Raw genomic sequence first — 27230 nt, forward strand, 5'->3', positions numbered from 1 at the left:
GAAGGTACAGGAAGCGAGACAGGAGGCGTGGGGTGTGGACAAAGGGAGTGTCTCTATTACTGAGGAAGAGGTGCAAGGAGTAGAAAATAGGGGGAAAAGGACGAATGAGCCCAGACCCAAGAGGTAAACAGCAGGAAGAGAGGAGGGGCTGGCTTCAGGTCAAAGGGAGATGGGTGGGAAGCTTTCGAGGGTCAGGAGGAACCTGCTGCCTCAGGATGGGGATAAGTTTGGTAGACAGGGGATCCCAGTGGGGTAGCCAAGAGCATCTGTGCATAGAGTTGTTCCAGAAGGTGGGCTGGGACCTCCCAGTTCCAACAACCGGCTAGGCTCTCGGGAGCAGGGAGTGGACAGCAACGTGACAGCTTCAGACGCCATCAGCTCTGCAGCACCTGAGACCTGGAGCTGCTTGTGCTGCCTGCCCCTACCTGGGCTCCTGCCCTCCCACACCTGCTGAGCCAGGCAGCAGGCCTCCATCCCTGCCCCTGGCCCTCCAGCCCCCCAGGCTTCCACACCGGACCTCGCTGCAGCCTTTTATTCTATCCATCAAATTTCTTGTCCATGATAGTCAGGTTGGGGGCCCCTCCTGGACAGCCCCCTGAATATTTTACAAAACAATTCCCTGCCCTACCCTGGCTAGTGGTCCCCAGCCCCTAGCAACCCCATCCCACACGCATGCGCAGAGTGGTCATTGCTCCTTAGCCCCTGGCTGGGGCGGACTCCCTCCAGGGGTTGGGCTAGCTCTCAGGGGCTGGGGGCCGCCACTCCCACCTCCCACATCCCTCTGCAGCATGTCCAGGGCCTCCCAGAAGAAGTCCTTCTGTGCGGCCATCAGGGGCATCCACCCTATGATCTCCTTCATCTTCTCCATGCGGTCTTGCAACGTTTGGCAACTGTGGATCTGGCTGAGGTACTCCTCGCAGGCCCGGGCCGTCCCGCCGGGGTCCTGAGGTGCTCCGGCCCCTAGGCTGGGCTCGGGAGTCCCCACCACCCTGCTGGCCGGCAGGTCACGATAGGAGGTGTGCTCCTCAATGTCATGGCTGGATAGCATGTAGAGACAGTCCCTGGTGGCGCAGAGGGCACAGGCACACAGAGGGACCTTGGAGGAGGTGAGAAAGGGGCAGGGCTGAGTGGTGCTTTCCTTGCAGGGGTTCCCAGGGAGCCCAGGCTAATCTGCCTATTGTGTTCTTCCCTCTCACACCAGCCCTGAGCCTGCTAAGTCCCAGGGGCATTGTGGCCAGCGCAGTCTGCTAAGGGACAGGGCAGAGTGCATGTTATGTGGCAGAGGAAGTAGGTGGGGTGGTGCTAGGGAAATGGGACTCCCTGTGTCCCTGCAGGAGCTCCAGCTACAGTCTTGTGGGCTTACTGGCTCAGGGCTCACGTCCTCCCTGGGTGCCCGCTCCCCTGACCCCGATCTGACCTTGACTTGGAGCTTGACGAAGGAGGCACTCCCCTTGGGCCAGCCGGGGAGGCGGCCCCCAGCCCCGCAGCCGCAGCCCAGCAGCTCCTTGCTGAAGTCCGAGCTCTGGCTCAGCACTAGGGAGTGGTTGAGGCCGCACCACAGGGCGATGGGCCGCTGCAGGTAACGAACCTGGGGACACACGGCCAGGGGCCCTGAGTGGGGAGCATCAAGGGACTGGGGGGCCGGGGTGGGAAAAGGTTGACTGGAAGGCTCCAGCAGAATGTGAAATGGGGATGACGAAATGGGAGCCAGCACTGCCCTGCACCGTAGGTCTGCCCTGCTGACCCCTGCAGCCCGCATACTCTAACTGGTCACATGGGGTCTTGTTCTTCTGTTGGTACCTCATCTATACCCCCCAGAAAACCAGCTCCTTGCCTAAGCCCTGGGCCTGCTATGTACCCCTCATTGTCAGCCCACAGGCCTGTGCCAGTCCAGCCTCGGGGAGACTTGCTCCTTGTGCAATTCCAGGGTAGCCCGCCACACCACCCCAGGGAAGGACTTTCCTTCCACTGTCCCTCCCTTCTGCTCTAGTGTTTTCTTTTTTCTCTTTCTTCTTTTTTTGAGATGGAGTCTGACTCTGTTGCTCAGGCTGGAGTGCAATGGCACAATCTCCTGGGTTCAAATGATCCTCCCACCTCAGCCTCCCAAGTAGCTGGGGCTACAGGTCCCTGCCACCACGCCCAGCTAATGTTTGTATTTTTAGTGGAGACAGGGTTTCACCATGTTGACCAGGCTGGTCTCAGACTCCTGACCTCAGGTGATCCACCTGCCTTAACCTCCCAAAGTGCTGGGATTACAGGCGTGGGCTACCATGCCCGGCCAGCACTCTAGCATTTTCATTTTCTTTTTTTTGAGATGGAGTCTCACTCTGATGCCCAGGCTGGAATGCAGTGGCGCGATCTCGGCTCACTGCAACCTCCATCTCCCAGGTTCAAGTGATTCTCCTGCCTCAGCCTCCCAAGTAGCTGGGATTACAGGCATACACCACCATGCTCATCTAATTTTTGTATTTTTAGTAGAGACGAGGTTTCACCATGCTGGCCAGACTGGTCTTCACGGTCTCCCAAAGTGAAGGATTACAGGCATGAGCCTCCACGCACAGCCTAGTATTTTCAACTTATCACATAGTTCTCTTCCAAAATGGCCACCCTGTTTTTGAAAAAAACGCTTCTACTTGCTTCCTGCCACTTCCTGCCTCTCTCTCTCAAGCAGCAGAGTTGGTTACATGACCAATCTGAGCTTGACCACATTGTTGTTCCTTCCCACAACGAGTCCTTCCAGCAACTCCCAGGGATCTGGCTTTTCTCTCTGTTACACTACTGACATGCTGTCTCTAAAGGCACTTGGCCTCTCAGCAGCTAAATCCCAGGGCCTCTTCTGCCTGCTCCTTCTCCTGAGCCTGTTAGTGCTTTAATTCTAAAGACACTGGTAAGTAATTTATGGTCATCCTAGAAAAATTATGGAACATTGGCAAGCAAAAATTAGTTTTAAAATCACTGGAAATCCCACCACCCACTATTAACATCTTGCTAGATATTCTTTACTGTTGGCTAAACAAATAAATATACATAAGTTGTATATTTTTTTTTTTTTAGAGAGAGGATCTCAGTGTCACCCAGGCTGTAGTACAGTGGTGTGATCACAGCTCACTGCAGCCTCTAACTCCTGGCCTCAAGCAGTCCCCTTGCCTCAGCCTCCTTAGTTGCTGGGATTACAGATGCTAGCCACCAGGATGGGCAAGTTGTGTATTTTTAAACAAAAAAATGAGATAGTGCTGGGTGTGGTGGCTCACGTCTGTAATCCCAGCACTTTGGGAGTCTGAGGTGGGAGGACTGCTTAAAGCCATTAGTTCGATATAGCCTGGGCAACAGAGCAAGACACTGTCTATTTAAAAAAAAAATATCCAGGCATAGTGGCATATTCCTGTAGTCCTAGCTACTTGGGAAGTTGAGGCGGGGGAGTTGGAAGCTTCAGTGAGCTATGATCATGCCACTGCACTTCAGCTTGGGAAGCAGTGAGACCCCATCTCAAAAATGTAATAATAAAAATAAAAAATGGCTGGGTGTGGTGGCTCACGCCTGTAATCCCAGCACTTTGGGAGGCCAAGGCAGGTGGCTTACCTGAGGTCAGGAGTTCGAGACCAGCCTGGCCAACATGGCGAAACCCTGCCTCTACTAAAAATACAAAAATTAACTAGGCATGGTGGCTACACCTGTAGTCCCAGCAGCTTGAGAGGCTGAGGCAGGAAAATCACTGGAACCTGAGAGGCGGACGTTGCAGTGGGCCAAGACGTGCCACTGCACTCCAGCCTGGGAGATGGAGAGAGACTACGTCTTGAAAATAAAAATAAAAATAAATGGTACAATGTAAACTATTTCATAAATTTTTTTAACCTAAAAAAAAATTTATGAAATCTTTTCCATGTCAGTACTAAATGTATCTTACATTGTCACACCATCACCATTAACCACCCTGCCACCCATCCCATATGAAACTTCCTTCTCCTGTGGCTTCTGGGACGGGTGTTAGAGGGGTGCATGGCCTGTCTCAGAGGCACCTCTTCTTCAACCCTTGCCTACCATGGGGCCTGCTTCCCAGAGATGCTTTTCAGTCTCTACTTCTGTCCGTTCAACCACGTTCCCAGGTAGAATGTAATTGCCAGCTAGACATTTCCAACTGAATGTGAGTTTTTGTTTTGTTTTGTTTTGTTTTTGAGACTGAGTCTCGCTCTGTCACCCAGGCTGGAGTGCAGTGGTGCGATCTTGGCTCACTACAACCTGCGCCTCCCAGGTTCAAGCAATTCTTATGCCTCTGCCTCCCAAGTAGCTGGGATTACAGGCGCACGCCACCACACCTGGCTAATTTTTGTATTTTTAGTAGAGACAGGGATTCGCCATGTTGACCAGGCTGGTCTCAAACTCCTGACCTCAAGTAATCAGCTCACCTTGGCCTCCCAAAGTGCTAGGATTCCAGGCATGAGCCTCCCTGCCCAGCCTCCAGTTGAGTGTTCTACTCTCACTGCAAGAGGCCCAGATTCACACTCTCTTCTTCCTTAAACCAGTATTCCTTTTTAACTCTCACTTTGTTGGTAAAACCATCTTCCTTCCTTTTCTTTTTTCTTTTTCTTTTTGAGAGAGGGTGTCTCTGTTGGCCAGGCTGGAGTGCCACAGCATGATCTCAGCTCCCTGCAATCTCTACTTGCTCGGCTCAAGTGATCCTCCCACCCCATAGCCTTTCGAGTAGCTTGGACTACAGGTGCATGCCACCAGGCCCGGTTAATTTTTGTATTTTTTCTAGAGACAGGATTTCACCATGTTGTCCTGGCTTATCTCGTGCTCCTGGGCTCAAGTGATCTGCCCGCATCAGCCTCCCAAAGTGCTGGAATTACAGGTGGGAGATATCACCTTTCTTCCAGAGCCACCTCTGTCTTATACCTCACTCTTCTACATCTAAACAGTTTCAAGGGCCTATTCATTTTTCCCAAATATCTCCTATATCCATTCCTTCCCATTCTCGCTGCAGCGCCGAGCCCTTGTCACTCAACAGCCTCCTGGCAGGCTCCCCACCTTGGCCTCCTCTGCACAAGGCTGGCTGACATGTTCTATTACCTCTTATGGGTTGCCTTTTCCTATTCCAGGACCTGCAGTGACTCTTGCCCAAATCTACACCTCTCCAGACTTGTGCCCACCTGCACCACCTCATACCTCAGTGATTCCCAATGCCTTCTGCGCTTTAGTGAGACTCATCTTGTCACTGTCCCAGGTATGTGCAAGTTGTGTGCCTATCCCCCTCCTCATCACACAGAATGCCTTCTCTACCCCTACCTAAGTCTATGTAACCTACGAGGCCCTGCTCACATCGTTTTGTTTTGTTTGTTTGTTTGTTTGTTTTGAGTCTTGTTCTGATGCCCAGGCTGGAGTGCAGTGGCACGATTTTGGCTCACTGCAACCTCGGCCTCCCAGGTTCAAGCGAGTCTCCTGCCTCAGCCTCCTGAGTAGCTGGGATTACAACACATGCCAGCTAAGTTTTTTTTCTTTCTTTTTTTTTTAGACGGAATCTTGCTCTGTCACCCAGGCTGGAGTGATGTGGTATGATCTCAGCTTACTGCAACCTCCGCCTCCTGGGTTCAAGCAATTCTCTGCCTCAGCCTCCTGAGTAACTGGGATTACAGGTGCCTGCCACCACACCCAGCTAATTTTTGTAATTTTAGTAGAGATAGGGTTTCACCATCTTGGCCTGGCTGGTCTTGAATTCCTGACCTCAAGTGATCCACCCACCTTGGCCTTCCAAACTGCTGGGATTATAGGTGTGGGCCACCACCAAACCTCGACACCCAGATAATTTTTTATATTTTTAGTAGAGACAGGGTTTCTCCATGTTGCCCAGGCTGTTCTCGAACTCCTGACTTCAAGTGATCTATCCATCTCAGCCTCCCTAAGTGCTGGGATTACAGGCATGAGCCACCACACCCGGCCCCTGCTTATACCTCTTCTAGAAGTTACTCTAGCTCACTCAGGTCACCCACTCTACCCCTTCACTAAATTTCTATTACATTTACAGTGTTCACTGCAGAGAATCGACCTCATAGTGCCAACCCTGGGTAAGACGTGGGCCAGTACCACTGGCATTATATACTGATTGGCTTAATTTCTCAAAGAAGCAGAAACTGGATTCTATGGAAGTTGGAGAAGTGGACAGATCTGGGGGTTAGGGGATTGGAGGAAGGGGGTTGGGAAGAATTGCTGGAAAACAATCTCACCTGTGTGGGTTCCCCTCGGTCCATTTTGTCCCCTGTTCCTAGCTGCCCATATCTGTTATTTCCTTGCATAAAGATTCGGCCAAATTCATCCACCAAGCCAAGGTGATTGTAGCCAAGAGCACAGAACAGGATCTAGAGTGCAAGACAGAAAGGGGAGATAGGCATTCTGTTCTCTCCAGAGCAACTCTGAGCTCCAGAGTCTCCCAACCACTAACCTGGCATCCCCAGCTGATTATCTATCTATCTATCTAAGAGATGGGGTCTCACTATGTTGCCCAGGCTGCCTAGAACTCCTGGGCTCTAGTGATCCTCCCTCCTCAGTCTCCCTCTGTGCCCAGCCCCAAGCTGATCTGTTTTTGCATGGCCCTCTCCCTGGGGGTCCCCTGTTCCTCTGGATCAATCATTTGATTCCTGCTCATGTTTCAGACCTTCCAGTCCCTATGGCCCCACCCCTCTGGTTTGCCCCATCCCTCCAAGAGCCTACCTTGGCAGGCAGTGAGAGAGCAAGCGGCATCTGCTGGTCCAGGGGGTCAAAGGCTTGAAGGGTCCCAAAGAGATCGCGATACACCCCTGGGGTATGCACCTCAAAATACACTCCCCCCTGTTCTGGGGGGTCAGGAGCCTTCAGCTCAGCAGCTTTGGGCACCCATTTCCTAGGGATAAGGCCCCACCTGGATGAAAGCTACAGGAGCCTAGGAGTCCTCACACCCACTAGGAATGCATCAGCCATGATGTCTGAGAACCAAAAACATCTTTTATTTTTGAGACCAAGTCTCGCTCAGTTGCCCAGGCTGGAGCGAAGTGATATGATCTCAGGTCACTGCAAACCCTACCTCCTGGTTCAAGTGATTGTCCTGCCTCAGCCTCTGGTGTAGCTGGGATTACAGGCACCTGCCACCACACCCAGCTAATTTTTGTACTTTTAGTAGAGATGAGGTTTTGCCATGTTGGCCAGGCTGGTTACAAACTCTGGGCCTCAGATGATCTGCCTGCCTCAGCTTCCCGAAGTGCTGAGATTACAGGTGTGAGCCACCGAACCCAGCCCTAAACAGATCTTTTCACTAGGATGCCCTCAGGGGTTCATCATCCAGCTGGAGTAAGGGTGAGGGATGTTGGTGTTTGGAGGGTCTAACCAAGGTTGGGGGCTTGCGGTGTGGTGGGGATCCATACCAGTGATGTAGAGCGTGCTGCTTTGGTTGGAAGTCATGCAGGCCACGCGCAGGTGAGGCAGGCAGTGGGACACCTTCCTCAGGGCCAGCTGAACCGTGTAGGAGCGTGGCTGGTCCAGCTGGGTCTCATTCACTACCAAAGAGTAGATCTTTCCTTCCTCTGGGGGTAGGGGAGGGAGACAGTTAGCTGGGGAGAGGATTCTCCAATAGCCGTATAAACGTCCCAAGAGACTCCCTAAACCATACAGGTGACACATTTACTGCCCTAGAGTGGAGCTGGGAGAAAAAGGGTGAGAAAGAAATAAGGGAAGAGAGACCCCAAGTCCCCCAGACTCCAGCCTCCACAGTAAGTCAGGGAAATACTTCAGCATGAGAGACAAGTGGAGAGAAAAATCTAGCAGATTTGGTAGAATCAATTTGAGTGAGAGGTCTGGGGTTTGAGGGCCCTTCCTGGCATTCAGAAGTTTACAAGTGGTCAAGTGTGGTGGCTCACGCCTGTAATCCCAGCACTTTGGAAGGCCAAGGAGGATCACTTAAGGCTGGGAGTTCGAGACCAGCCTGGGCCACATAGCAAGACCCCATCTCTACCACCGCCAAAAAAATTTTTTTAAGGAAGTCTTGTGGGGCACGGCCTCGAAGCCCTGCAGCCTTGTCAGGCTCAGTGCCCTCCCGAAAAAAAAAAAAAAAGAAAAAGTCTAGAGAGTCTCAGGCCTAGGGCTTAAGTATAGAGGACACTGGGAAAGTAGGGAGCTGTTTAGAGTATAATGAATGAGGCGATTGGCATGGAAGCTGTACAGTTTGGATTTTTCTTTCTTTCTTTCTTTTTTGAGAGGGAGTCTTACTCTGTCACCAGACTGGAGTGAAGTGGCACAATCTTGGCTCACTACAACCTCCACCTCCTACGTTCAAGCAATTCTCCTGCCTCAGCCTTCTGAATAGCTGGGACTACAGGCATGTGCTACTATGCCCAGCTAATTTTTGTATTTTTAGTAGAGATGTGGTTCTCACCATGTTGGCCAGATGGTCTCAATCTCTTGACCTCATAATCTGTCTGCCTCGGCCTCCCAAAATGCTGGGATTACAGGCGTGAGCCTCTGCACCCAGCCTGATTTTTGTATTCTTTTTTTTTTGAGACGGAGTTTCGCTCTTGTTGCCCAGGCTGGAGTGCAATGCCACCATGCCCAGCTAATTTTTTGTATTTTTAGTAGAGACGGGGTTTCACCATGTTAACCAGGATGGTCTCGATCTCTTGACCTCGTGATCCACCCGCCTCGGCCTCCCAAAGTGCTGGGATTACAGGCTTGAGCCACCGCGCCTGGCCCGATTTTTGTATTCTTTAAAGTAGAGATGGGGTTTCACCATGTTGGTCTCGATCTCTTGAACTTGTCATCCTCCCACCTTGGCGTCCCAAAGTGCTAGGATTACAGGTGTGAGCCACCATACCCAACCTAATTTCCGTATTTTTAGTAGAGATGGGGTTTCACCAACAGGCTGGTCTTGAACTCCAGACCTCAGGTGATTTGCCTGCCTCAGCCTCCCAAAGTGCTGGGATTACAGGCGTGAGCCACCGTGCCCAGACTGGGCTTTTTATTCATGTAAAATATTAAGCAGAATCCTAGACTGGGAGACAGAGAAAAGCAGAGCTGTTTAGATAGAGACTAGGATAAAGTGGCATATGGAACCCACTCTGAGGGGCCTCCCTCCCTCTCCTCTGCAGCAGGGCCTGGGGAGTCTGCAGGAAACAGTTTGCAAAAGCCACTGCTTTGGACCACACCTGTGAGGAGCAGTAGAGCCCGCTGGGTCTCCTGACCAACCAGCACGATCTGCTTGAAGCTCATGGAGTGGTGGAATGTCATCTTGAAGACCCGCTGCCCACTAGACTGCAGGTAGACCTCCACACAGTCACAGGCCCGGCTGCTGGTGGCACCCACCACTCCCTGCTGCTCCCGAGTGGCCAAGACATAGAGGTATTTTCGGTAAGCTGTGTCACACCTTGGGTCTGAGGCAAACTGGGGAAAAAGATGAAGGGTGTCTGGGATCTAGGATTTCAAAACCAGATGACGCTGGGGCAGCTGGATCCTGGAGTGGGAGGTGAGATGCTTGGATCCAGGGTTTTGAAATGAGCCCTTGCTTTAAAGTTCCTATGTGGAAGGGCAGAGGTCATAGAAAGATACCTAGGGATTGATGGGGGCCTAGGCCCCCAAAAGAGGGGTGGTGATATGGTTAGGCTCTGTGTCCCCACCCAGATCTCATCTGGCATTGTAATCCCCAGGTGGGAGGTGATTGGATCATGGGGGCGGTTTGCCACATGCTGTTCTCGTGATAATGAGTTTTCATGAGGTCTTATGGGTTTATAAGATAGTTTGCTCTGCTCTTGCTTGTGCGCTCTTGCCTGCTGTCATGTAAGACGTGCCTCTTCTCCTTCGGCCATGAGTGTAAGTTTCCTGAGACCTCTCAGTCATGCAGAACTATGAGTCAATTAAACCTCTGCTTTATAAATTACCCTGTTTCAGGTATGTCTTTTTTTTGAGACGGAGTTTCGCTCTTCTTGCCCAGGCTGGAGTGCAATGGCGCGATCTCGGCTCACTGCAGACTCCGCCTCCAGGTTCAAGTGATTCTCCTGCCTCAGCCTCCCAAGTAGCTGGGATTATAGGCACCCGCCACCACACCCAGCTAATTTTTTGTATTTTTAGTAGAGACAGGGGTTTCGCAATGTTGGCCAGGCAGGTTTCAAACTCCTGGACTCAGGTGATCCTCCCACCTCCGTCTCCCAAAGTGCTAGGATTACAGGCATGAGCCACTGCACCTGGCCTCATGTACATCTTTATAGCAGCATGAAAATGGAATACAGGTGGGCCCTCAGCTACCAGGGTTCTGCTACTCACATCCTTGGCTCCACGACACAACACAACATAGCGACAGGCCCGCTTCCACTGCATCTGGCCAAGGGTGGAGGAGACCAGGGCATTTTTGAGGAAGAAGAGGGTCCCCACATAGTCAAGAATGAAGACGTGGTCCTTGGTGGGCAAGAAGCGGCGGTAGCCATGGGCTAGCAGGGGGGCTACACTCTTGCTGAGACATCGGCGGCGGCCTCCAAATGCCTGGAAATACAGGCCCTTTGTGTCTGGAGGAGGGAAGGACATTGAAGGTTCAAGGGATGGGATGACACCAGGGCGATGAGTCAGAGCTTGTGTAGATTTCTCAGACACCCTGGTTTGTAGCTCCTCCCTATCCCCAGGATAGGGGAACAGACCCCTTATAAAGGAAATGTGGAAAATAAGCTTAGATTATACCAGACGTGTGAACTTCAGTGTCCACCCTACCTCAGCCCAGGGTCAAACATGTGCTTCTTAATGAGCAATTCATAAGAATAAAGACACAGAGGATGGGTGCAGCATCCCCCTCACCTTGAGCCCCTCCTCCCATCCTCACAGCCCGGTGAATTTTTGCATGCCTGTAATCCCAGCACTTAGGGAGGCTGAGGTGGGTGGTTCGCTTAAGCCCAGGAGTTTGAGACCAGCCTGGGCAATATGACAAAACCCCAGCTCTACTAAAAATACAAAAATAAGCTGGGTGTGGGTGCGGGCGCCTATAATCCCAGCTACTTGGGTACTTGGGAGGCTGAGGCATGAGAATCACTTGAACCCAGGAGGCAGAGGTTGCAGTGAGCCAGGATCACATGGGTGCTCCAACGTAGGTGACAGAGCAAGACCTTGTCTCAAGAAAGGAAGGAAGGAAAAAAAAGACAGAAAAGTGGCAGAAAAAGGAGTGAAAAGGAATGATGGACAAAGGCCGGTCACCCTCCCTCACCCCAGCTTTGGATCTGCTTTCTGGGTCCCTCTAATCTCACAGTGGATGTAAGAAGTAACTGCATAGAGGATCCCTGGAGGCGAAGAGGGCTTAGGGCATTGTTCTCAGGCTGGGGGCGATTCTGTCCTTCAGGAGCATTGGTTGTCACAATTAAGGGGGGTGCTGCTGGCCATCTGGTGGGTGGAGGCCCGGGTTCCTGCTTAAACATCCTATAATGCAGAGGAGAGCCCCCACAACAAGGAATTATTTGGCCCAAAATATCAATAGTGAGTTCCGAAGCCTTGAGTTAGAGAAAAGAAAACTCCAGGTTTGGGGAGTGAGGATGCCTCTAGGGAAAGAGCGGGAAGTGTCTGTGTACAGAGAGACTTGGCAGGAAGGCCGCTAATGGGAACTGTGGGTGGATTCTGAAGACTTGGAGGAAGTCCTCAAGGGAAAATGTTTGAATTGGACCCATTTCTTCCGGAGAAAGGAGCCCTGGAAGCACTGTTAGGAGTGTGGAGGTCATCAGGGGACTTTAAGAGTAGGAGGGCTAAGGCAGGACAGAGGCAAGGAGAATGGGAGGTTCTGGGGAAGGTGTACAGTTCAGAATGGCAGCTCTCTTCCAGGGCCGGACTCCAGAACCCTGATCTCGGAGGCGCGGACTCAGCCTGCGACAGATGAGTCTCCACACCCCCTCCGCATCGCACACTTCGTGGAAGTAGCGGCAGGTCTGGCCGAGGGCGACAAGGTCTCTGACTGGGAGGAATGAGATGATATGTTCCACCTGGGAGGGAGGAGGGAAGAAGTGGGGGCATCATCGGTGGACCCTTGGTAGTCTGGTCCCCAATCCTATTATTCTCAACCCGCCTCCCCAAGGACTCACCAGCTCTGGGGGAAACAACTGGACAGAAATCGGATTCCCTCTCCCCTTCTTCTCTTCACCCCCAAGCTCCGGGCCACAAGAAGGGCAGCTTCTCTTCACCTACCCAAGAAGGGGTGCATAGGGTCCCGTGAAGGTCCCACATCTTTTTCTCCCTTCTCTCTGCCTATCTTGGGGCTCATCTGACTCCAGCTCGGTGCAGTCATGTCCTCGTCTCTCCCCAGACCCATCCCTAACTTCTCCAAATAAAACCTCCCGATCTCCTGTGGCCAGCCCCCCTCACCCAGAGCCCCTCCTCCCGTCTGCATAACCCGGTGAATTTTTGCAGCTTCCGTCTCTGGCTTCTCCTCATTATCCTGGCTGCCCTCTCCCTGCTCCTGCCCTCCTGTCTCCTAGGCCCTTGGCCCCCTGTTCCTGCTGGCTTTCCCACACCATGTCCCCTGCCTAGGCTTGGGGGACCTCTGGGGCCCCTTTGCCTCCTAGGCCCCTCCCTCATGGAGTCTGTGGCCAACAAACCTCTCTGTGACCTCACTGTTCAGTCACTGTGACCTATTCCCCTTAATGCCCAGGGCCCATCTCTTAACAGCTCCTGGGTTCTAGCTCAGTTCTAGCCATCAATGGCTCAAGGGAAATGCATTTTACTGGAGAAATAAAGTGTGAATTATTGGTAGATGACATCTTTATTTCAGGGAGCAAGAGGTTTTCCCACTTGAGGCCCTTTTAGTACTAACTCTGTAGAGAAACACTGGAGAATTCTTCACATCTCAGCAGGCCAAGGCCTCCAGGGATTGGTAGGTAGCTCAAGAGTATAAACTCAAAAAACTATAAACTCAGTTTGACAGGTGAAATGGAGACTCTGCTAATAATTGTTTAGCTCACAAATGATTCAGCAGATTTTTCAGTCTCGTGAAAAACATATTCAAAAGGAGACCGTGGCTGGGTGCCAGTGGCTCATGACTGAAATTCCAGCACTTTTGGATGGCCACAGTGCGAGGATGGCTTGAGGCCAGGGGTTCAAGACCAGTCTGGGCAACATAGAGAGACCCTATCTATTAAAAAAACAACAACAACTTAAAAATTAGCCAGGCATGGTGGTGCACTGCTGTAGTTCCAGCTACTCAGGAGGCTGAGGCAGGAGGATCGCTTGAGCCCAGGAGTTCAAGGCAGCAGTGAGCTACGATCGCACCACCGTGCTCTAGCCTGGGTGAGAATGAGACCCAGTTTCAAAACAAAAATACAAAAAAAAAAGGCCCCGTACAGTGGCTCACACCTGTAATCCCAGCACTTTGGGAGGCTGAGACAGGTGGATCTTGAGGTCAGGAGTTCAAGACCAGCCTGACCAACTTGGAGAAACCCTTTCTCTACTAGAAATATAAAATTAGCCGGGCATGGTGGTGCATGCCTGTAATCCCAGGTACTGGGGAGGCTGAGGCAGGAACATTGCTTGAATCCAGGAGGCGGAGGTTGCGGTGGGCCAAGATCGCGCTATTGCACTCCAGCTTGGCCAAGTACAAAACTCTGTCTCAAAAAAGAAAAGAAACAATGAAAAGCAGACTGCTTTTGCTTTCGTGGGGACAGTAACATCATTGCATGTATAAAGAACAACCTATAAACGTGCGAGAAAGGGATGGATTTCCACTGAAAGCTTAGGATTTCGCCTAGGGTCTCTGATACTAGCTTTGTCTTATGTGAGGTGACATTTATGAGGAGAAATGGCAGGGGTTGGAGTTGTGTCTGTCCAGATTGGGTCAGATCTACACCAAGAAATCCAAGGAGTGGCTGGCTCTTGCAGGGTCTCAAAGGAGTCCTGTCCTGCTGGACCTCACCAGCCCTCACTGCACAGTGTCACAGCCCATTCATTGACTGCACCAGACTGACCACTCAAATTCCTTTATGTATGGTGCCTAGCCATAGCTAGGCTGGGATGCCTAAGATGGAATTTTAATAACTCAACAACTATTCAGGAATATAAACCTCTGAGATATAAACGTAGGAGAAAGCAACTTCAGTGACTTGTTTCTGGGCAACCCACCGCATAGGAAGGGGACTGCATTAGGAACTTATGCCACTAGAAAGGAAGTTAAGATCTCCAAGTAGACAGAAAGGTATTTTTCATTCCTCTTGTGTTTGGGTCCCTTTTATACACTCCATTTCACCCCAGGAGACGAACGAGAGGTTGTGAACAGAAAAAGGCCACTGTGGGCCAGGTGTAGTGGCTCACGCCTATAATCCCAGCACTTTGGGAGGCCGAGGTGGGAGGACTGCTTAAGCCCAGGAGTTTGAGACCAGCCTGAGCAACATAGTAGGACCCTGTCTCTACAAAAAATACAAAAATTACCCAGCATGGTGGTACATGTCTGTAGTCCCAGTTACTCAGAGGCTGAGGTGGGAGGTTGAGACTGCAGTGAGCCATGATGGAGCCAATGCACTCCTGTCTGGGCAACAGAGCAACTCTGTCTCAAAAGAATGAAAAAGTCCACTGAGGGCCAGGTGTGGTGGCTCACGCCTGTGATCCCAGTACTTTGGGAGGCAGTGGCAGGAGATCGCTTGAGGCCAAGAGTTTGAGACCAGCCTGGGCAACATAGCAAAACCCCATCTCTACAAAAATTAAAAATAAATTAGCCAGGCACGGTGGTGCCGCCCATGGTCCCAGCTACTTGGGAGGCTGAGGCAGGAGGATCCCTTGAGCCCAGGAATTCAAGGCTGCAGTGAGCCATCATTGCACGACTGCACTCCACCCTGGGCAACAGAACCAGACCTTTTTAATTTAAAAAAAGACAGAAAAAAAGGAAGAGAAGAAAGGAAAGAAGGAAGAGGGAAGGAGGAAGAAGGAAGGGAGGGAGGGAGGTAAAAAAAAAAAAAATCCTTTGTGAAAACCGAGGGAGGGGGAAAGGGCTGTGCGTGGAGGTTCCAAAGACCTGGTTTCTATAGCCAGCTGTCAGGATTTGCTGTTCGCTCTTGCTAACGCATCAACTTCCCTCTGCCTCAGTTTCTGCATTCGTAGCACCAAGGGTGTGTTCTAGGCGTTGATATCCTTTCTAAGCCTCTAAAATCCCCAGGTCTGGTCCCTTCTCCATTCCTGTCCAGGGGAGCTCCTCGGGAGAGACCGCAGACCGTGCAACGATGCACCGACACCCTCCCTCCTCCAGCTGGGCGTCTTCAGGCTCTGGGAAGCCCCCGCCCGCCCCAGCCCGGGAGTCCTGAGACCCCTGCAGAGCCTCCACAGCCGGAGGTCCCCCCCGCCGTCCCTTCAGCTGTGACAACTGCCAGCATACTGGCCTCTAGCAGTCGCCCAACTCCCTTCCAGCCCTCGACGCCGGCTAGACCCCTAACACGTCCAGCTCGGACCCGCCGCTGCAGCTGCGCACTGCGTTCCCAGGCGGCCCGGGGCTCCGCATTCTTAACCCCAGACTTAAGAGTTCTAGCTCACCCGCCTCCTCCTTAGCAAAGGGACCGCCTTCTCGCCCATTCTATTGGCAGGTAGAGCCGTCCCTCAGAGAAGAGGCCTGTCCAGATTCCCTAAGGAGGATCTAATTGGCCTTCTTGACAGTCACTCGCTCGTATCTGGCTTACGATTGGCCCTTGTGGGAAGAGGACTAGGCGCCCCCTGCTTGCGGTCTCTCGGCCCGTTCCACTACTAGTTGAGCGCCGGTGTCCCCTCCTCTTGTTGAACCTGATTGGCCCCACCTCCAGATCTGAGCATTGTGATTGGGTGCGGCTGCGCTGGGCGGGACGGCTTGGAGCGTCGGCCGTTGGCGGGCGCTCTATGCTCTTTCCCCTCCCTTCTCTCGTCAGACTCCAGGGCCGGAGGCTCCACCCCACTGACGGGCTCTGATTGGCCGCTCCTGACGTGTCTCGGGACCACGATTGGTCCGTCAGGTCCCGGACACCACTCCCTCCCTCTTGAGGCAACTACGGCGGCTCCAAGGAGGGGGGTGGGAGAAGGAGGGACGTCCAGTCTCGTCAGTCAGGCAGCGGGAGCCGCCGGGAGCGGATGGCGGCGGCCGTAGTGGGTCCACTCGCCGCTGGGGGTGAGGAGGCGGCGGCCACGACCTCCGTACCCGGGTCTCCGGGTCTGCCCGGGAGCCGCACTGCTGAGCGGGCCCTAGAGGAGGCCGTGGCCACCGGGACCTTGAACCTATCTAACCGGCGCTTGAAGCACTTCCCCCGGGGTGCGGCCCGCAGCTACGACCTGTCAGACATCACCCAGGCTGGTGAGTGCAGCCGGGCCCCCGGACCCAGGCCCGACCGGGGACCTCATTTGCATAGCCCCGCCCCGAATCCCCGCCCAGCCTGGGAGTCGGGCCCGCCCCTTCACCTGGCGGCCAGAGTTGCTGCCCCTCCTGATTGCCGTAAACCTGCAGCTACCACCCCCCATCTTTGAGAATTCCTAGACAATGCTTCTGGTTTGCACAGAACGCCCGGCGCCTCCGAGCGTTGGGAGTGATTCCTCCTTTCTCTTTATTTGCATAGCTGCGCACCTGTAGGATGGTCCCGCCCCTCACCTGGTTGGATCATTTACTTGACCTCTTAACCTCAGCTTCGATCAGTCTATGAAGCAGTCCCCACGAGCTCCTCTAATCACTATTTTCTCTCCCTCCTCTTCATCTACACCTCTTAACCCCCGTCCCGCCAAGATCCGAGCAGTCCCAGGCACCCCCTTCCCAGAGATTGGCCCCTACTCCCAAGGTTTCTGCTTTCTGTGCTGCAACCCCGCCCCCTAAGGTCCTGGCCCTCTCCACTGTCCACGCAGCCCTCCAGCCTATGGGAAAGAAGTAAATCTCTATCTCCCTCACTCTTTTCTCCCTGAGCGTTTCCGCCTATTATCCCCAACCTCCTTATCTGAGGCTCCTCCTCCTTCTTAAGTCTGTGAGGTCACTGTGGAGCCTGTGACCTCATAGGGACCCTATAATTCCCATTTCAGTTTCTGCTTTCCCCCAGGGAAGGGACTTGAGGCCATTGCTGGAGGGAAGGAAATCTTATCTCTTAGCTGGGAGTGCTGGCCAGCTAGAGACTATCCTTCCACGCCTCCACCCGCAGGATCCGTCCAACCATGCACCCTCCACCCCCTGGTGTCTGTGGACGGTAGGGGGTGGGGGACTTAACTGTGACAGGTGAGTCAGGCCTCAGCTGCTCAGGAGGCAGCCCGTGACCTTGGGCTGGCAGTTGAGGGTGGGGATCAGGAGCCAGGAGGAGGAGGACTGCATTCCCGAAGCCTCACCCCAGCCCAGACCTCCTCCTCCTCTCATCTGCAGGGTGGGGTACAGAGCTGGAGGAAAGTGCGTATTTCTCCCTAAGCAGGTGCCTGCTCGCCTTGGAACACTCAGGCTGGCACTGGTGCTTGCTCTCTCTCCTCCCCTTGGGAGAACCAGTGGTTATCCACACTGATCTCACCTGCTCTGCCATGGGCGAGATCGTGAGATTGGGAATGAGTGAGCCCCAGGAGCCATTCCCGCCCCTTACAGACTGGTTCCCTCCCACCCCCACCTAACCCCACGCTCCAGATTGACCCTAGCAGCTGTGTGACACTCGCAGTCTGTTCCCTTCCCCTCCCCCTTGCTTGTTTTTTGACAAAGACCAAATGTTATTCTTTACTTCCTTAGGCTGTCTCTCCCTGCGTGGACTCTTGGGGAAAACCATCCGGAGCTCCCCAGCCCCTGCCAGCTCCCGCCCCCTGCCCCCTCCTCCCCCAGCATTCCCGCTTAGGGTGCAGCCAAGCTCCTATGAGCTTTCAGGGAAAATCCAAGCTTCCGGAGAACCCCCCTCTGCCCTACTCTCCATGCAGGAATCCTCAGTCCTTCCAGGGCCCAGGTTCTAGGCCAAGTGGGGTCCCTCTTGTCCAGAACTCTGTCCTCTGTCCCCTCTCCCCAAGCAGGGTGCTAGGGAGGCTAGGGCAGAAAGGGGAAGTGACAAAAGCATAGAGTTGCCTGCACCCTGCCCTCCATCTCTCCTCACCCTCCAAGCAGACAAAAAGCATCAATGCTGTGCTGCCTGGACTAGCTTTAGCCTTCCCCTCCCATTTCCCATCTCTTTTTGAGTGTCTTCCCTGCGTCTTCTCTATGGCTGAGGACCTTGATCTCCCTTGGACTAGGCTCCCTGGGGCGATAGTAGGAGAAATCCTGAGGTGGTGGGAGGGGCCGTCTTGCAAAGGAGAAGTGCAGCTCATTCTCTCCCAGACCACATCCTGTGCCCCCTGTGCCCTGCCTCCCGCCTGAGCTCCCTTCCGCTCCTAGCTCTTGTCCCCTCCACTGCTTACCCCATCAGATCTCTGAGAACTCGGTCTCTACCCACTTCATCCACATGCACACACACAAACACACTTGCAGACAGAGAAAGCGGGCAGGTGGAGGTGTGGCTGGAAGGGGCAGATGCCGTCCCCCTCACCCTCTCCAGAGCAGTTATCTCCCAGGCCAAGACCTCTGTGCACCAGGGCTGGGCAGAGAGGAAGACAGAGGGGTCCCAAGGCATCAGGCTGTCATCCACCCTGGTAAACACGGGGCCTACCATAGACAGAACCTGACAGATTGTTTCTGCTTCATTTCCTGTCACAAGACTCATTTCCTTGGGGGATATACCCAGCTTCTCCTCCCCTCAGCTTGCTTTTGCTGGCCTGCCCCTGCCTGAAAAGGGCCCTCGAAGAAGCTCACAGGTCTGTGGCCTGGGACTTCCCCTCACAGGCCCTGGGCCCCTCCCAGGATCGGCTGGCTGAGAAAACAGAAAGGCAGGCTTCTCCAGGTCTAAGTGATTAGTGGCTCCGTGCTAGAGGAATCTGAGGCTGCTGGCCTCTGGATAGCAAGGTAGTGCTCCAGATAAGATGGTGATAGTAGACCCCAACCCTTCCCACACTCTCCACCCTCGCCATGCCCGAGATGCTCACACAGTTGCTGATCTCTTAAAGTCTATGTCAGTAAGAGAGAAAGCAGAGTGGGGCTCCTAGGGCTGGCAGAGGTGCGAAGGAGGCCTGCCCTGGGCCAGGAAAGCCCAGATGGGAAGGATCTGGGAACTCCAGCTCCCGTCTCCAACCAGGTCTTCTTGCCCTTCCCTCCTAACCCTTGGCAACTGGTAACTATTTAGAGTCCTTTGGACCTGGCTTGCTGGTCGTTGGGGCTGGCGGAAAACTCATCCAGTGTCAGGGACTTAATCTCTAGAGCTGAGAGAGAGTGGCCTGTGGTTTCTCCCCCGTTGAAAACACTGGAATAGGGAGGAAGGGTCCCGAGGAGTGATGGGCTCTCCCTGCAGTTTTCCCCAGGGGCTTCCCATATTCCCTCCTGGAGTCCCCCCCGCCCCTCAACTCACTGTTTTCCCTTGAGCACTGACCCCTCTTCTGCCCTTCTGTCCTCCACCTCACCTGACATCTCTGAACAGGAACCACAGGAGTTAGAGACTCCAGTTGCTCTCCAGAATAGCTTGCCATTGACATCGCAGCATTCCCCCCCCTCCCCAGTCTGGGATTCTCCAGCCCAGTGACACTAAGGCCTTTGCCTTCCCTATGCCACTCTGTTCATGCCTGGAATGTGCTCCCATTGGCAGAGGGCTTTATTATCTCTCCTGCGAGGCCACATTTATGGCCTTGAATCTTTAGGTCTGGAGGTTAGGGAGCGGGCAGCCAGCTCTGGGGAGACTCAAGGTCTTGTCCGGGGCTGGGCCTTTCTGAAACTCTCCCCGGACACCTGCTTTCCCTAGACCTGTCCCGGAACCGGTTTCCCGAGGTGCCCGAGGCGGCATGCCAGCTGGTGTCCCTGGAGGGCCTGAGCCTCTACCACAATTGCCTGAGATGCCTGAACCCAGCCTTGGGGAATCTCACAGCCCTCACCTACCTCAACCTCAGGTAGGGAGCCTGAGCCAGGAACGCATGGGAGTGTGTCCTTCTCAGCCTCAAGTACTACTTAGTGACCCTGCCGGTGACCCTGAGAGGATGGCACTGCTGGGATGCCATGCCTGGGGAGCCAGCCCGCTGCCTTTCTCCCTTCTACAGCCGAAACCAGCTGTCGACGCTGCCACCCTACATCTGCCAGCTGCCCCTGAGGGTCCTCATTGTCAGCAACAACAAGCTGGGAGCCCTGCCCCCTGACATCGGTGCCCTGGGAAGCCTGCGTCAGCTTGTGAGGATGGGGACAGGGCCAGAAGAGGGACCCCTGAGCCAGGCAACAGGGACCTTCTGCAGGGAGGTTGGGGAAGGCCTGGACCAAAGACAGAGTCAGGAGGGCGGGTTGTGCTCAGCCTGGTCTCATGGCCCCTTCCCACTGCCTTCCTGATACCAGGATGTGAGCAGCAATGAGCTGCAGTCCCTGCCTGCAGAGCTGTGTGGCCTCTCTTCCCTGCGGGACCTCAATGTCCGGAGGAACCAGCTCAGCACGCTGCCCGAAGGTGAGGAATGAAGAACCGCGGAGGAGGTAATGGTGTGTGCGTCCCAGTTAGCTCAGGCTGCGGTAACGGAAACACTGAAGGCCTGGTGGCTTATACATGGCAGCCATTCATTTCTCACAGTTCTGGAAGCTGAAGTTCAAGATCTGGGTGCTTCCATGGTCAGCTTCTGGCGGGGTGCTCTTCCAGGTTACACACTGCTGGCTCCTAGTGGTACTCTCCGATGGTGGAGAGCAGAGACGGCCCTCTGGGGCCTCTTTGATAAAGGGGCACAAATCTCACGAGGGCTCCACCCTCATGACCTAAATTCCTTCCCTAAGGCTTTACCTCCTAATCCCATCACTTTTAGGGGTTAGGATTTCAGCATAGGACTTTTGAGGGAGACACATTCAGTCCAGAACAGTGTATGTACTTGAAGTTACAGGCCAGGAAGCTTCAGAGAAGAATTACACCTTCATTGCCCAGGCTTTGCAGTATATAAAACAAACTGTAAATGATCTGATTTGATCTTGACCTAGCAACCCTCTGAGGCTGGCAGGGCGCGGATGAGCAGCTCTGTTAGAAATGTGGGCACAGGCACAGAATGGGAGCTGGTGAGTGCATCAGCTCCGGGTAGACTGGCAAGGTCGGAAGGTGCCTTCAGGGTCACCCAGCATCCCTGCTCACCCCAGCAGGGGCTCTCAAACACCTGAGTCGGGATGCTCTGCCACTCCTCCCAGAGATTCCGGGGCCCCTGCAGCCCTTTACTGAGCTCATTGTGATGCACTCATCGCCTCCACTTCAAAGCAGGCGTGCCTTTGATTCAGCAGGCAGCAGCGTGTTTTCGTGTCTCTGTGTGTGTGTGTGTGTGTGTGTATGGTTTGTATGTGTCTGTATGTATGTTTATGTCTGTGTTTTGTGTGTGTGTTGTGTCTCTGTGTATGTGTGCTTCCTGTGTTTTAGGTTGGGACCAGGTAAATGCAGGTGATGTGTCTAAGATCTAGGGCCATCTTTTAGGGATTTAATGGCTTCATGAGGAGAGACGGATAGTCATAGGGAAGTCCCCCAGGCAGGTTGCCTGGCTGGGGGCTGGAGGGGACTCTGCTTGTGAGGCCTGGGGAAGACTTCAGCGGAGGGGCAGGAGCAGCGGGAGCTGGCCATTGAAGGAGAATTCCCCAGCCTTCTGCATCCAGGCAGAGGACCCAGCATGTGCAAAGTGTGGGGCTAGGAAGGCAAGCTTGGCTTGGCAGGAAGGGCCTGTGCTATGCTCGAGTGTGAACTTGGTTTTGAAGAACAAGAAAGGAGTGAGGTGGTCATCCGTTTTCACTGTCTCCACTGCCTGATTCTTTCTGCACCTGCCCTCTTCCTTCCCAGTCAGAAGGAATAGGAAGGGCTCTTTCTGGGCCATAAAAAGAAATCCAAGCGCCGGGCGCAGTGGCTCACGCCTGTAATCCCAGCACTTTGGGAGGCCGAGGCGGGTGGATCACGAGGTCAAGAGATCGAGACCATCCTGGTCAACATGGTGAAACCCCGTCTCTACTAAAAATACAAAAAATCAGCTGAGCATGGTGGTGCGTGCCTATAATCCCAGCTACTCAGGAGGCTGAGGCAGAAGAATTGCCTGAACCCAGGAGGCGGAGGTTGCGGTGAGCTGAGATTGCGCCATTGCACTCCAGCCTGGGCAACAAGAGCGAAACTCCGTCTCAAAAAAAAAAAAAAAAGAAATCCAAGCAAGATACCCCGGGGACACAGAGGCAGGAGCAGTGAATTCCATGAATCTGGGATGTCTGGAAAGATCCACTGAGGCGGTGACGCTTGAGCTGAACCTCAAAAGATGCGTGGACAGGAAATTGGACAGGTGCAAACAGCACCTGGGGAGGCTCAGAAGCTGAGGGCCTAGAGGGGTGGACAGTTAGGTGGGAAATGTGCATGGAGCCAGATCATGGAAGCCTTGCTTGTGCTGGGTTTAGGGAGCTGTGGTTTTTATTCTATGTCTAGGGCAACCATCAATCCAGAATGTGCCTTTTTAAGAATGAGCAAGGCTGGGCGCAGTGGCTCACGCCTGTAATCCCAACACTTTGGGAGGCCGAGGTGGGTGGATCACCTGAGGTCAGGAGTTCGAGAGCAGCCTGGCCAACATGGCAAAACCTTGTCTTTACTAAAAATACAAAAATTAGCTGGGCATGGTGGCAGGCGCCTGTAATCTCAGCTATTTGGGAGGCTGTGGCAAAGAACTGCTTGAACCTCGGAGGTGGAGGTTGCAGTGAGCCGAGATTGCAGCACTGCACTCCAGCCTGGTGAAGGCTGGGCCCGTGCTGGGGAGAGGGGACTCTCAGGTGGGCACAACCCACTCTACACTGGCAGCCCTGGTTGCACGTCACAGGAAGTATTTGAGCAGGGTTTGTGTCTTGTGCTGATCATTTGAGAATGAAAAGTGGGTTCAAGTGCGGGGTGGGCAGGCAAGGAAACAAGGAGGGACAGACAGGGCTGAGTGGGAGCCGACATCTGGATGGGCCTTCCTAGGGAGGCTGAGCTGACTGATGTCCGGATGGGCCCTCTCAGGGAGGCTCGCTTAGACCGTGGACCAGACTCATGGGGAGAGGAGCAGGGAGGTTGTTTCTGGGGAATGACTTGAGCCACCCAGGGGAGAGGCTGTGCTGGGCCCAGGATGACTGGCCAGCCAGAGCCAGGGGTGAGGGAATGAGCATGAGGCCCCAGCCCTAAGCATGCTCCTGACTTTTTCCTTGCCCAGAGCTGGGGGACCTCCCTCTGGTCCGCCTGGATTTCTCCTGTAACCGCATCTCCCGAATCCCGGTCTCCTTCTGCCGACTCAGGCACCTGCAGGTCATTCTGCTGGACAGCAACCCCCTGCAGAGCCCACCTGCCCAGGTGAGGCGGGGGCTATGGGGACAGGGGTGCAGCTGGGCAGGAGTGGAGTAGGTCCCCTTGGGTAGCTGAGCAGGATCCAGGGAGCCACCCTCTCTCCCAACTCCCCAACATGTGCTGCCCTCACACAGGTCTGCCTGAAGGGGAAACTTCACATCTTCAAGTACTTGTCCACAGAGGCCGGGCAACGTGGGTTGGCCCTGGGGGACCTGGCCCCTTCCCGGCCCTCAAGCTTCAGTCCCTGGTAAGTCCTAGGTGGGAAGGAAGGAAGCCCTGGGATACTTCATCCCCCTTCCCGGCCCCCGGCACCACCTGCTTTCTGGCGGGAGGATGGGGGGCTGCTGTCCAGCATCATACTGACCAGATCTCCCTGGCTGGCCCCAGCCCTGCAGAGGATCTATTTCCGGGACGTCGGTACGATGGCGGGCTGGACTCAGGCTTCCACAGCGTTGATAGTGGCAGCAAGAGGTGGTCTGGAAATGAGGTAATGGTGTCTTATCCATGGGAGATTGGGGGTGTCAGCCCTGGGAGAACATCTTTGAACTGGGGACCTCAAAATTGCAGGGTGCCAGACAGAGGCTGGACCTATCCTTTTCCTTTCCTCTCCCCAGCATCCCAGGGAAGGGCTGGCTTAGCAGAGACCCTGGGCTCAGTCCCTCACAGGCCCCGCAAAGGCCCCAAGCCCCCATGTGTAGAGAGGCCATCTCCCATCTCTGCCTCTGCCTCTGCCTCTGCCTTTACAGTCAACAGATGAATTTTCAGAGCTGTCATTCCGGATCTCGGAGCTGGCCCGGGAGCCCCGGGGGCCTAGAGAACGCAGGGAGGATGGCTCAGGTGAGTAGCAGGGCCGGCAGGGAGCTGGGCTGGACCAGGGCCTGGGTCCCCACCTGCTTGCTGACATGCTGGCCTCCCCAGCGGACGGAGACCCCGAGCAGATTGACTTCATCGACAGCCATGTCCCTGGGGAGGATGAAGAGCGAGGCGCTGCGGAGGTGAGGGCCCAGCTATGCCTCTCCCGAGGGAGGAGAGCTGGAGGAGGGGACAGGGCAGGCGTGGGCAGAGGCCCGCCCTCAGCAGCTCTCCTGTTCTCTCCTCAGGAGCAGCAACCACCTGAATTAAGCTCCGGGGCAGGGGACAGGGAGAGGGCACCAAGCAGCAGGTACCCTGAGCCCCTGAGCCGACACCTCTGCCTGATCCTCCCATCCCCCAGCCCCTCCTCCCCTGACCCTGGGGTTGGCCTCTCTCACCCTGTCTTGGCCCCTCAGGCGGGAGGAACCGGCAGGGGAGGAGCGGCGGCGTCCGGACACGTTGCAGCTGTGGCAGGAGCGGGAGCGGCGGCAGCAGCAGCAGCAGCAGCAGCAGAGCGGGGCATGGGGGGCCCCCAGAAAGGATAGGTGGGACCCAGGGCCGCTCCGGGCTGTTGCTGGACACTGAGCCCTGGAAATGGGGCCGCTGAGCTCCCCCAAGTGGTTCTGCCTTGGGGCTGGCTGACCCCACCTCTCCTTGTTCCAGCGTCTTGAAGCTGGGGCTCAGGGCTGCTGCAGGAGTGGCCACCGCTGCATCCACTCAAGCCACACACAAGTAGGTTTTCTGCCAGCATCCCCTCCCCACTCCTTTTCCCATGACCAGCCCTCTAACTCCCTTCTGTCTCTCCTCAGCGGCCCGCCTAAGTCCAGTGCCTCCCAACCGGGGCCTGCAGCAGGGCAGGGAGCCCCCAGCCCTCTCCCCGCCTCCCAGGAGCCCCTTCCCATAGCTGGACCAGGTGGGACAGGGACTTTGGGAGGAGGACAGGGGCCTGTGTTGGTGAGGGCTGGTTGGGAGAGGTGGACACAGAGGGGATGGGTATCTCACCCACTCCTGTCGCTGTCCCCCTGGTTCTGGCCCCAGCGACAGCACCTATTCCTCGGCCGCTTGGCTCCATTCAGAGACCAAACAGCTTCCTCTTCCGTTCCTCCTCTCAAAGTGGCTCAGGTTCGTGTCTCCACCCTCCCCAGTGCTGGCCCAGTGCTCACCAGCACCAGCCACTACCTCACCTTCTGCCCAGGGAGCCCTCTGGGTCTGTTGTCCCTTTGTGTTGAAAATCCCACAAGCAGGCCGGGCACAGTGGCTCCCAACTGTAATCGCAGCACTTTAGGAGGTCAGGATGGGAGGATTGCTTGAGCCCAGGAGTTCAAGACTAGCCTGGGCAACATAGTGAGACGCCATCTCCATGAAAAAGAAAATCCCACAAGCAGAGAGGTGGGAGGTGTGGGTGCCAGGCCACCGGGACCCAGCTACAGAGTCAGTGGTGAGCAGTAGAGGCAGCCCCATGCCCCTCTTTTTCTCCTAGGCCCTTCCTCACCAGACTCTGTCCTGAGACCTCGGCAGACCCCCCAGGTTCCAGATGAGAAGGACTTAATGACTCAGCTGCGCCAGGTGAGCAGAGGCGGGGGATGCATGGGCAGGGGCCTAGGCCTGGCACCTCCTTGTGTTGCTGTCCTTGGGACCCAGCTTCCCTCCATACTCTCTGTACCCACTCTGGCACTTCCCCTGAGGACAGAAAGGGGCAGGCACAAGTTCCCTACTGGTTCTGAGCTCCCCGCTCTGCCTGCCTCTCAGACGCCTCTCCTTCCCTCACTCCTGCTCTGTCATCTACACTCCCAGGTCCTTGAGTCGCGGCTGCAGCGGCCCCTGCCCGAGGACCTGGCCGAGGCTCTGGCCAGCGGGGTCATCCTGTGCCAGCTGGCCAACCAGTTACGGCCTCGCTCCGTGCCCTTCATCCATGTGCCCTCCCCTGCTGTGGTCAGTTGGGGCCAGGGAGAGGGTAGGGGATGGACCAGAGGCACCTGTGGACTTTACCTTACCACATTTTCTTCTTTTACCCACCTCAGCCAAAACTGAGTGCCCTCAAGGCTCGGAAGAACGTGGAGAGTTTCCTAGAAGCCTGTCGAAAAATGGGGGTGCCTGAGGTATGGGGGCTGCTTTCTAAAGAGTGGTGGCATCCCCGGCTCTGCCAAGCATGTGGCATGGATGGCGAGCTTCCATTTGAACCTGGTGTCTGCTCTCAAGCAGAGGCCCCTGCCCTGCCCGGCATGCCCCCTGCCCTGCATGTCACCTGTCCTATATGTCCCCTGCCCTGCATGCCCCATCTTGTCCTGCATGTCACCTGCCCAGGACAACCCCTGCCCTGTACTCCCTGTCCAGCACGTTGGCATGTGGGCGTGGCTCTGGCCCCAGCACGTGAGGGCAGGGGTGGGAGGGACTGTCCTGCTGCTGCTGCTGATGTCTGTCCCTTGTCCCTGTCCACTTGCTCTCCTCTTCCCTCAGGCTGACCTGTGCTCGCCCTCGGATCTCCTCCAGGGCACCACCCGGGGGCTGCGGACTGTGTTGGAGGCTGTGAAGCGGGTGGGGGGCAAGGCCCTGCCACCCCTCTGGCCCCCCTCTGGTCTAGGCGGCTTCATAGTCTTCTACGTGGTCCTCATGCTGCTGCTCTATGTCGCCTACACTCGGCTCCTGGGTTCCTAGGACCCAAAATCAGCCCTCCTTCACCCGTTTCCCTCCCCCCTTCTATTTATAAGGCCCCTGCTCCACGTGACCCTACCTTCGGTGCCTTCAGCCCCAACCAAAGACACTAGTGCACCCCTTCATAGACACTGACCTCAGAGGCCCCACTCTGGTGCCCCCAGACCCTGGGCCCCCAGCCTCTGGCCTCCCTCCGGTAGCCCCATGAGTCCCCACCTCTCAGTGTTGACGGTGCCTTCATACCCCCGCTGGCCCTGCCCCTGCTCTCTGTGCCCCTTGAGGGGTGGCAGGAGCTGGAGTCGCCCCCTTCTTTTTATGCTCTTCCCCCTGCCAGCTGCTATGGGGGGCTAAATTATCTCTTATTTTGTAGAAAGGATCTATATTTGTAGGGGTGTGGGGCCCAGTCCGGGTTCCTATCTCTGTGTATAAACTGTACAGACTGTG

General features: G+C 55.0%; 2 protein-coding genes across 3 annotated transcripts; one reads left to right on the plus strand and one right to left on the minus strand.

Moving 5' to 3' along the window:
- Positions 1-613: 613 nt before the first annotated feature.
- FBXO24 (F-box protein 24) lies at positions 614-13087 on the minus strand. Its single transcript, XM_032255191.1, is given in 12 exon segments — positions 614-757; positions 760-1096; positions 1418-1588; positions 6219-6350; positions 6703-6824; positions 7389-7547; positions 9162-9396; positions 10273-10511; positions 11777-11960; positions 12060-12158; positions 12340-12467; positions 12470-13087. Coding segments are annotated over 12 exon segments (1851 nt in total). The 5' UTR covers positions 12492-13087; the 3' UTR covers positions 614-734.
- Positions 13088-15866: 2779 nt separating this feature from the next.
- Positions 15867-27230, plus strand: LRCH4 (leucine rich repeats and calponin homology domain containing 4). Of its 2 annotated transcripts, XM_032255187.1 has the most exons (18): positions 15867-16270; positions 19740-19884; positions 20032-20158; positions 20318-20423; positions 23152-23288; positions 23417-23529; positions 23670-23769; positions 24029-24119; positions 24201-24277; positions 24383-24444; positions 24551-24679; positions 24798-24866; positions 24944-25047; positions 25173-25256; positions 25615-25700; positions 25929-26066; positions 26156-26233; positions 26592-27230. In XM_032255187.1, exons 1-18 carry the CDS (start codon positions 16051-16053, stop codon positions 26787-26789), a joined length of 2064 nt encoding a protein of 687 aa, XP_032111078.1. In that variant the 5' UTR covers positions 15867-16050; the 3' UTR covers positions 26790-27230. The 2 variants fall into 2 exon arrangements, with proteins under 2 accessions (XP_032111078.1, XP_032111079.1); XM_032255188.1 differs by lacking the exon at positions 24551-24679.

This window comes from Sapajus apella, unplaced genomic scaffold, assembly GCF_009761245.1.
Source record: "Sapajus apella isolate SASKATOON/1434 unplaced genomic scaffold, GSC_monkey_1.0 scaffold88, whole genome shotgun sequence".
Taxonomy (NCBI): Eukaryota; Metazoa; Chordata; class Mammalia; order Primates; family Cebidae; genus Sapajus; species Sapajus apella.

Excerpts from the sequence above, each read along its gene's own strand:
- LRCH4 (XM_032255187.1), top strand. The coding sequence starts at position 16,051 with ATGGCGGCGGCCGTAGTGGGTCCACTCGCCGCTGGGGGTGAGGAGGCG. Across the intron at positions 24,278-24,382 it reads AAGAGCGAGGCGCTGCGGAG|GAGCAGCAACCACCTGAATT; the intron begins GTGAGGGCCCAG and ends TTCTCTCCTCAG. Across the intron at positions 26,234-26,591 it reads GAAAAATGGGGGTGCCTGAG|GCTGACCTGTGCTCGCCCTC; the intron begins GTATGGGGGCTG and ends CTCTTCCCTCAG.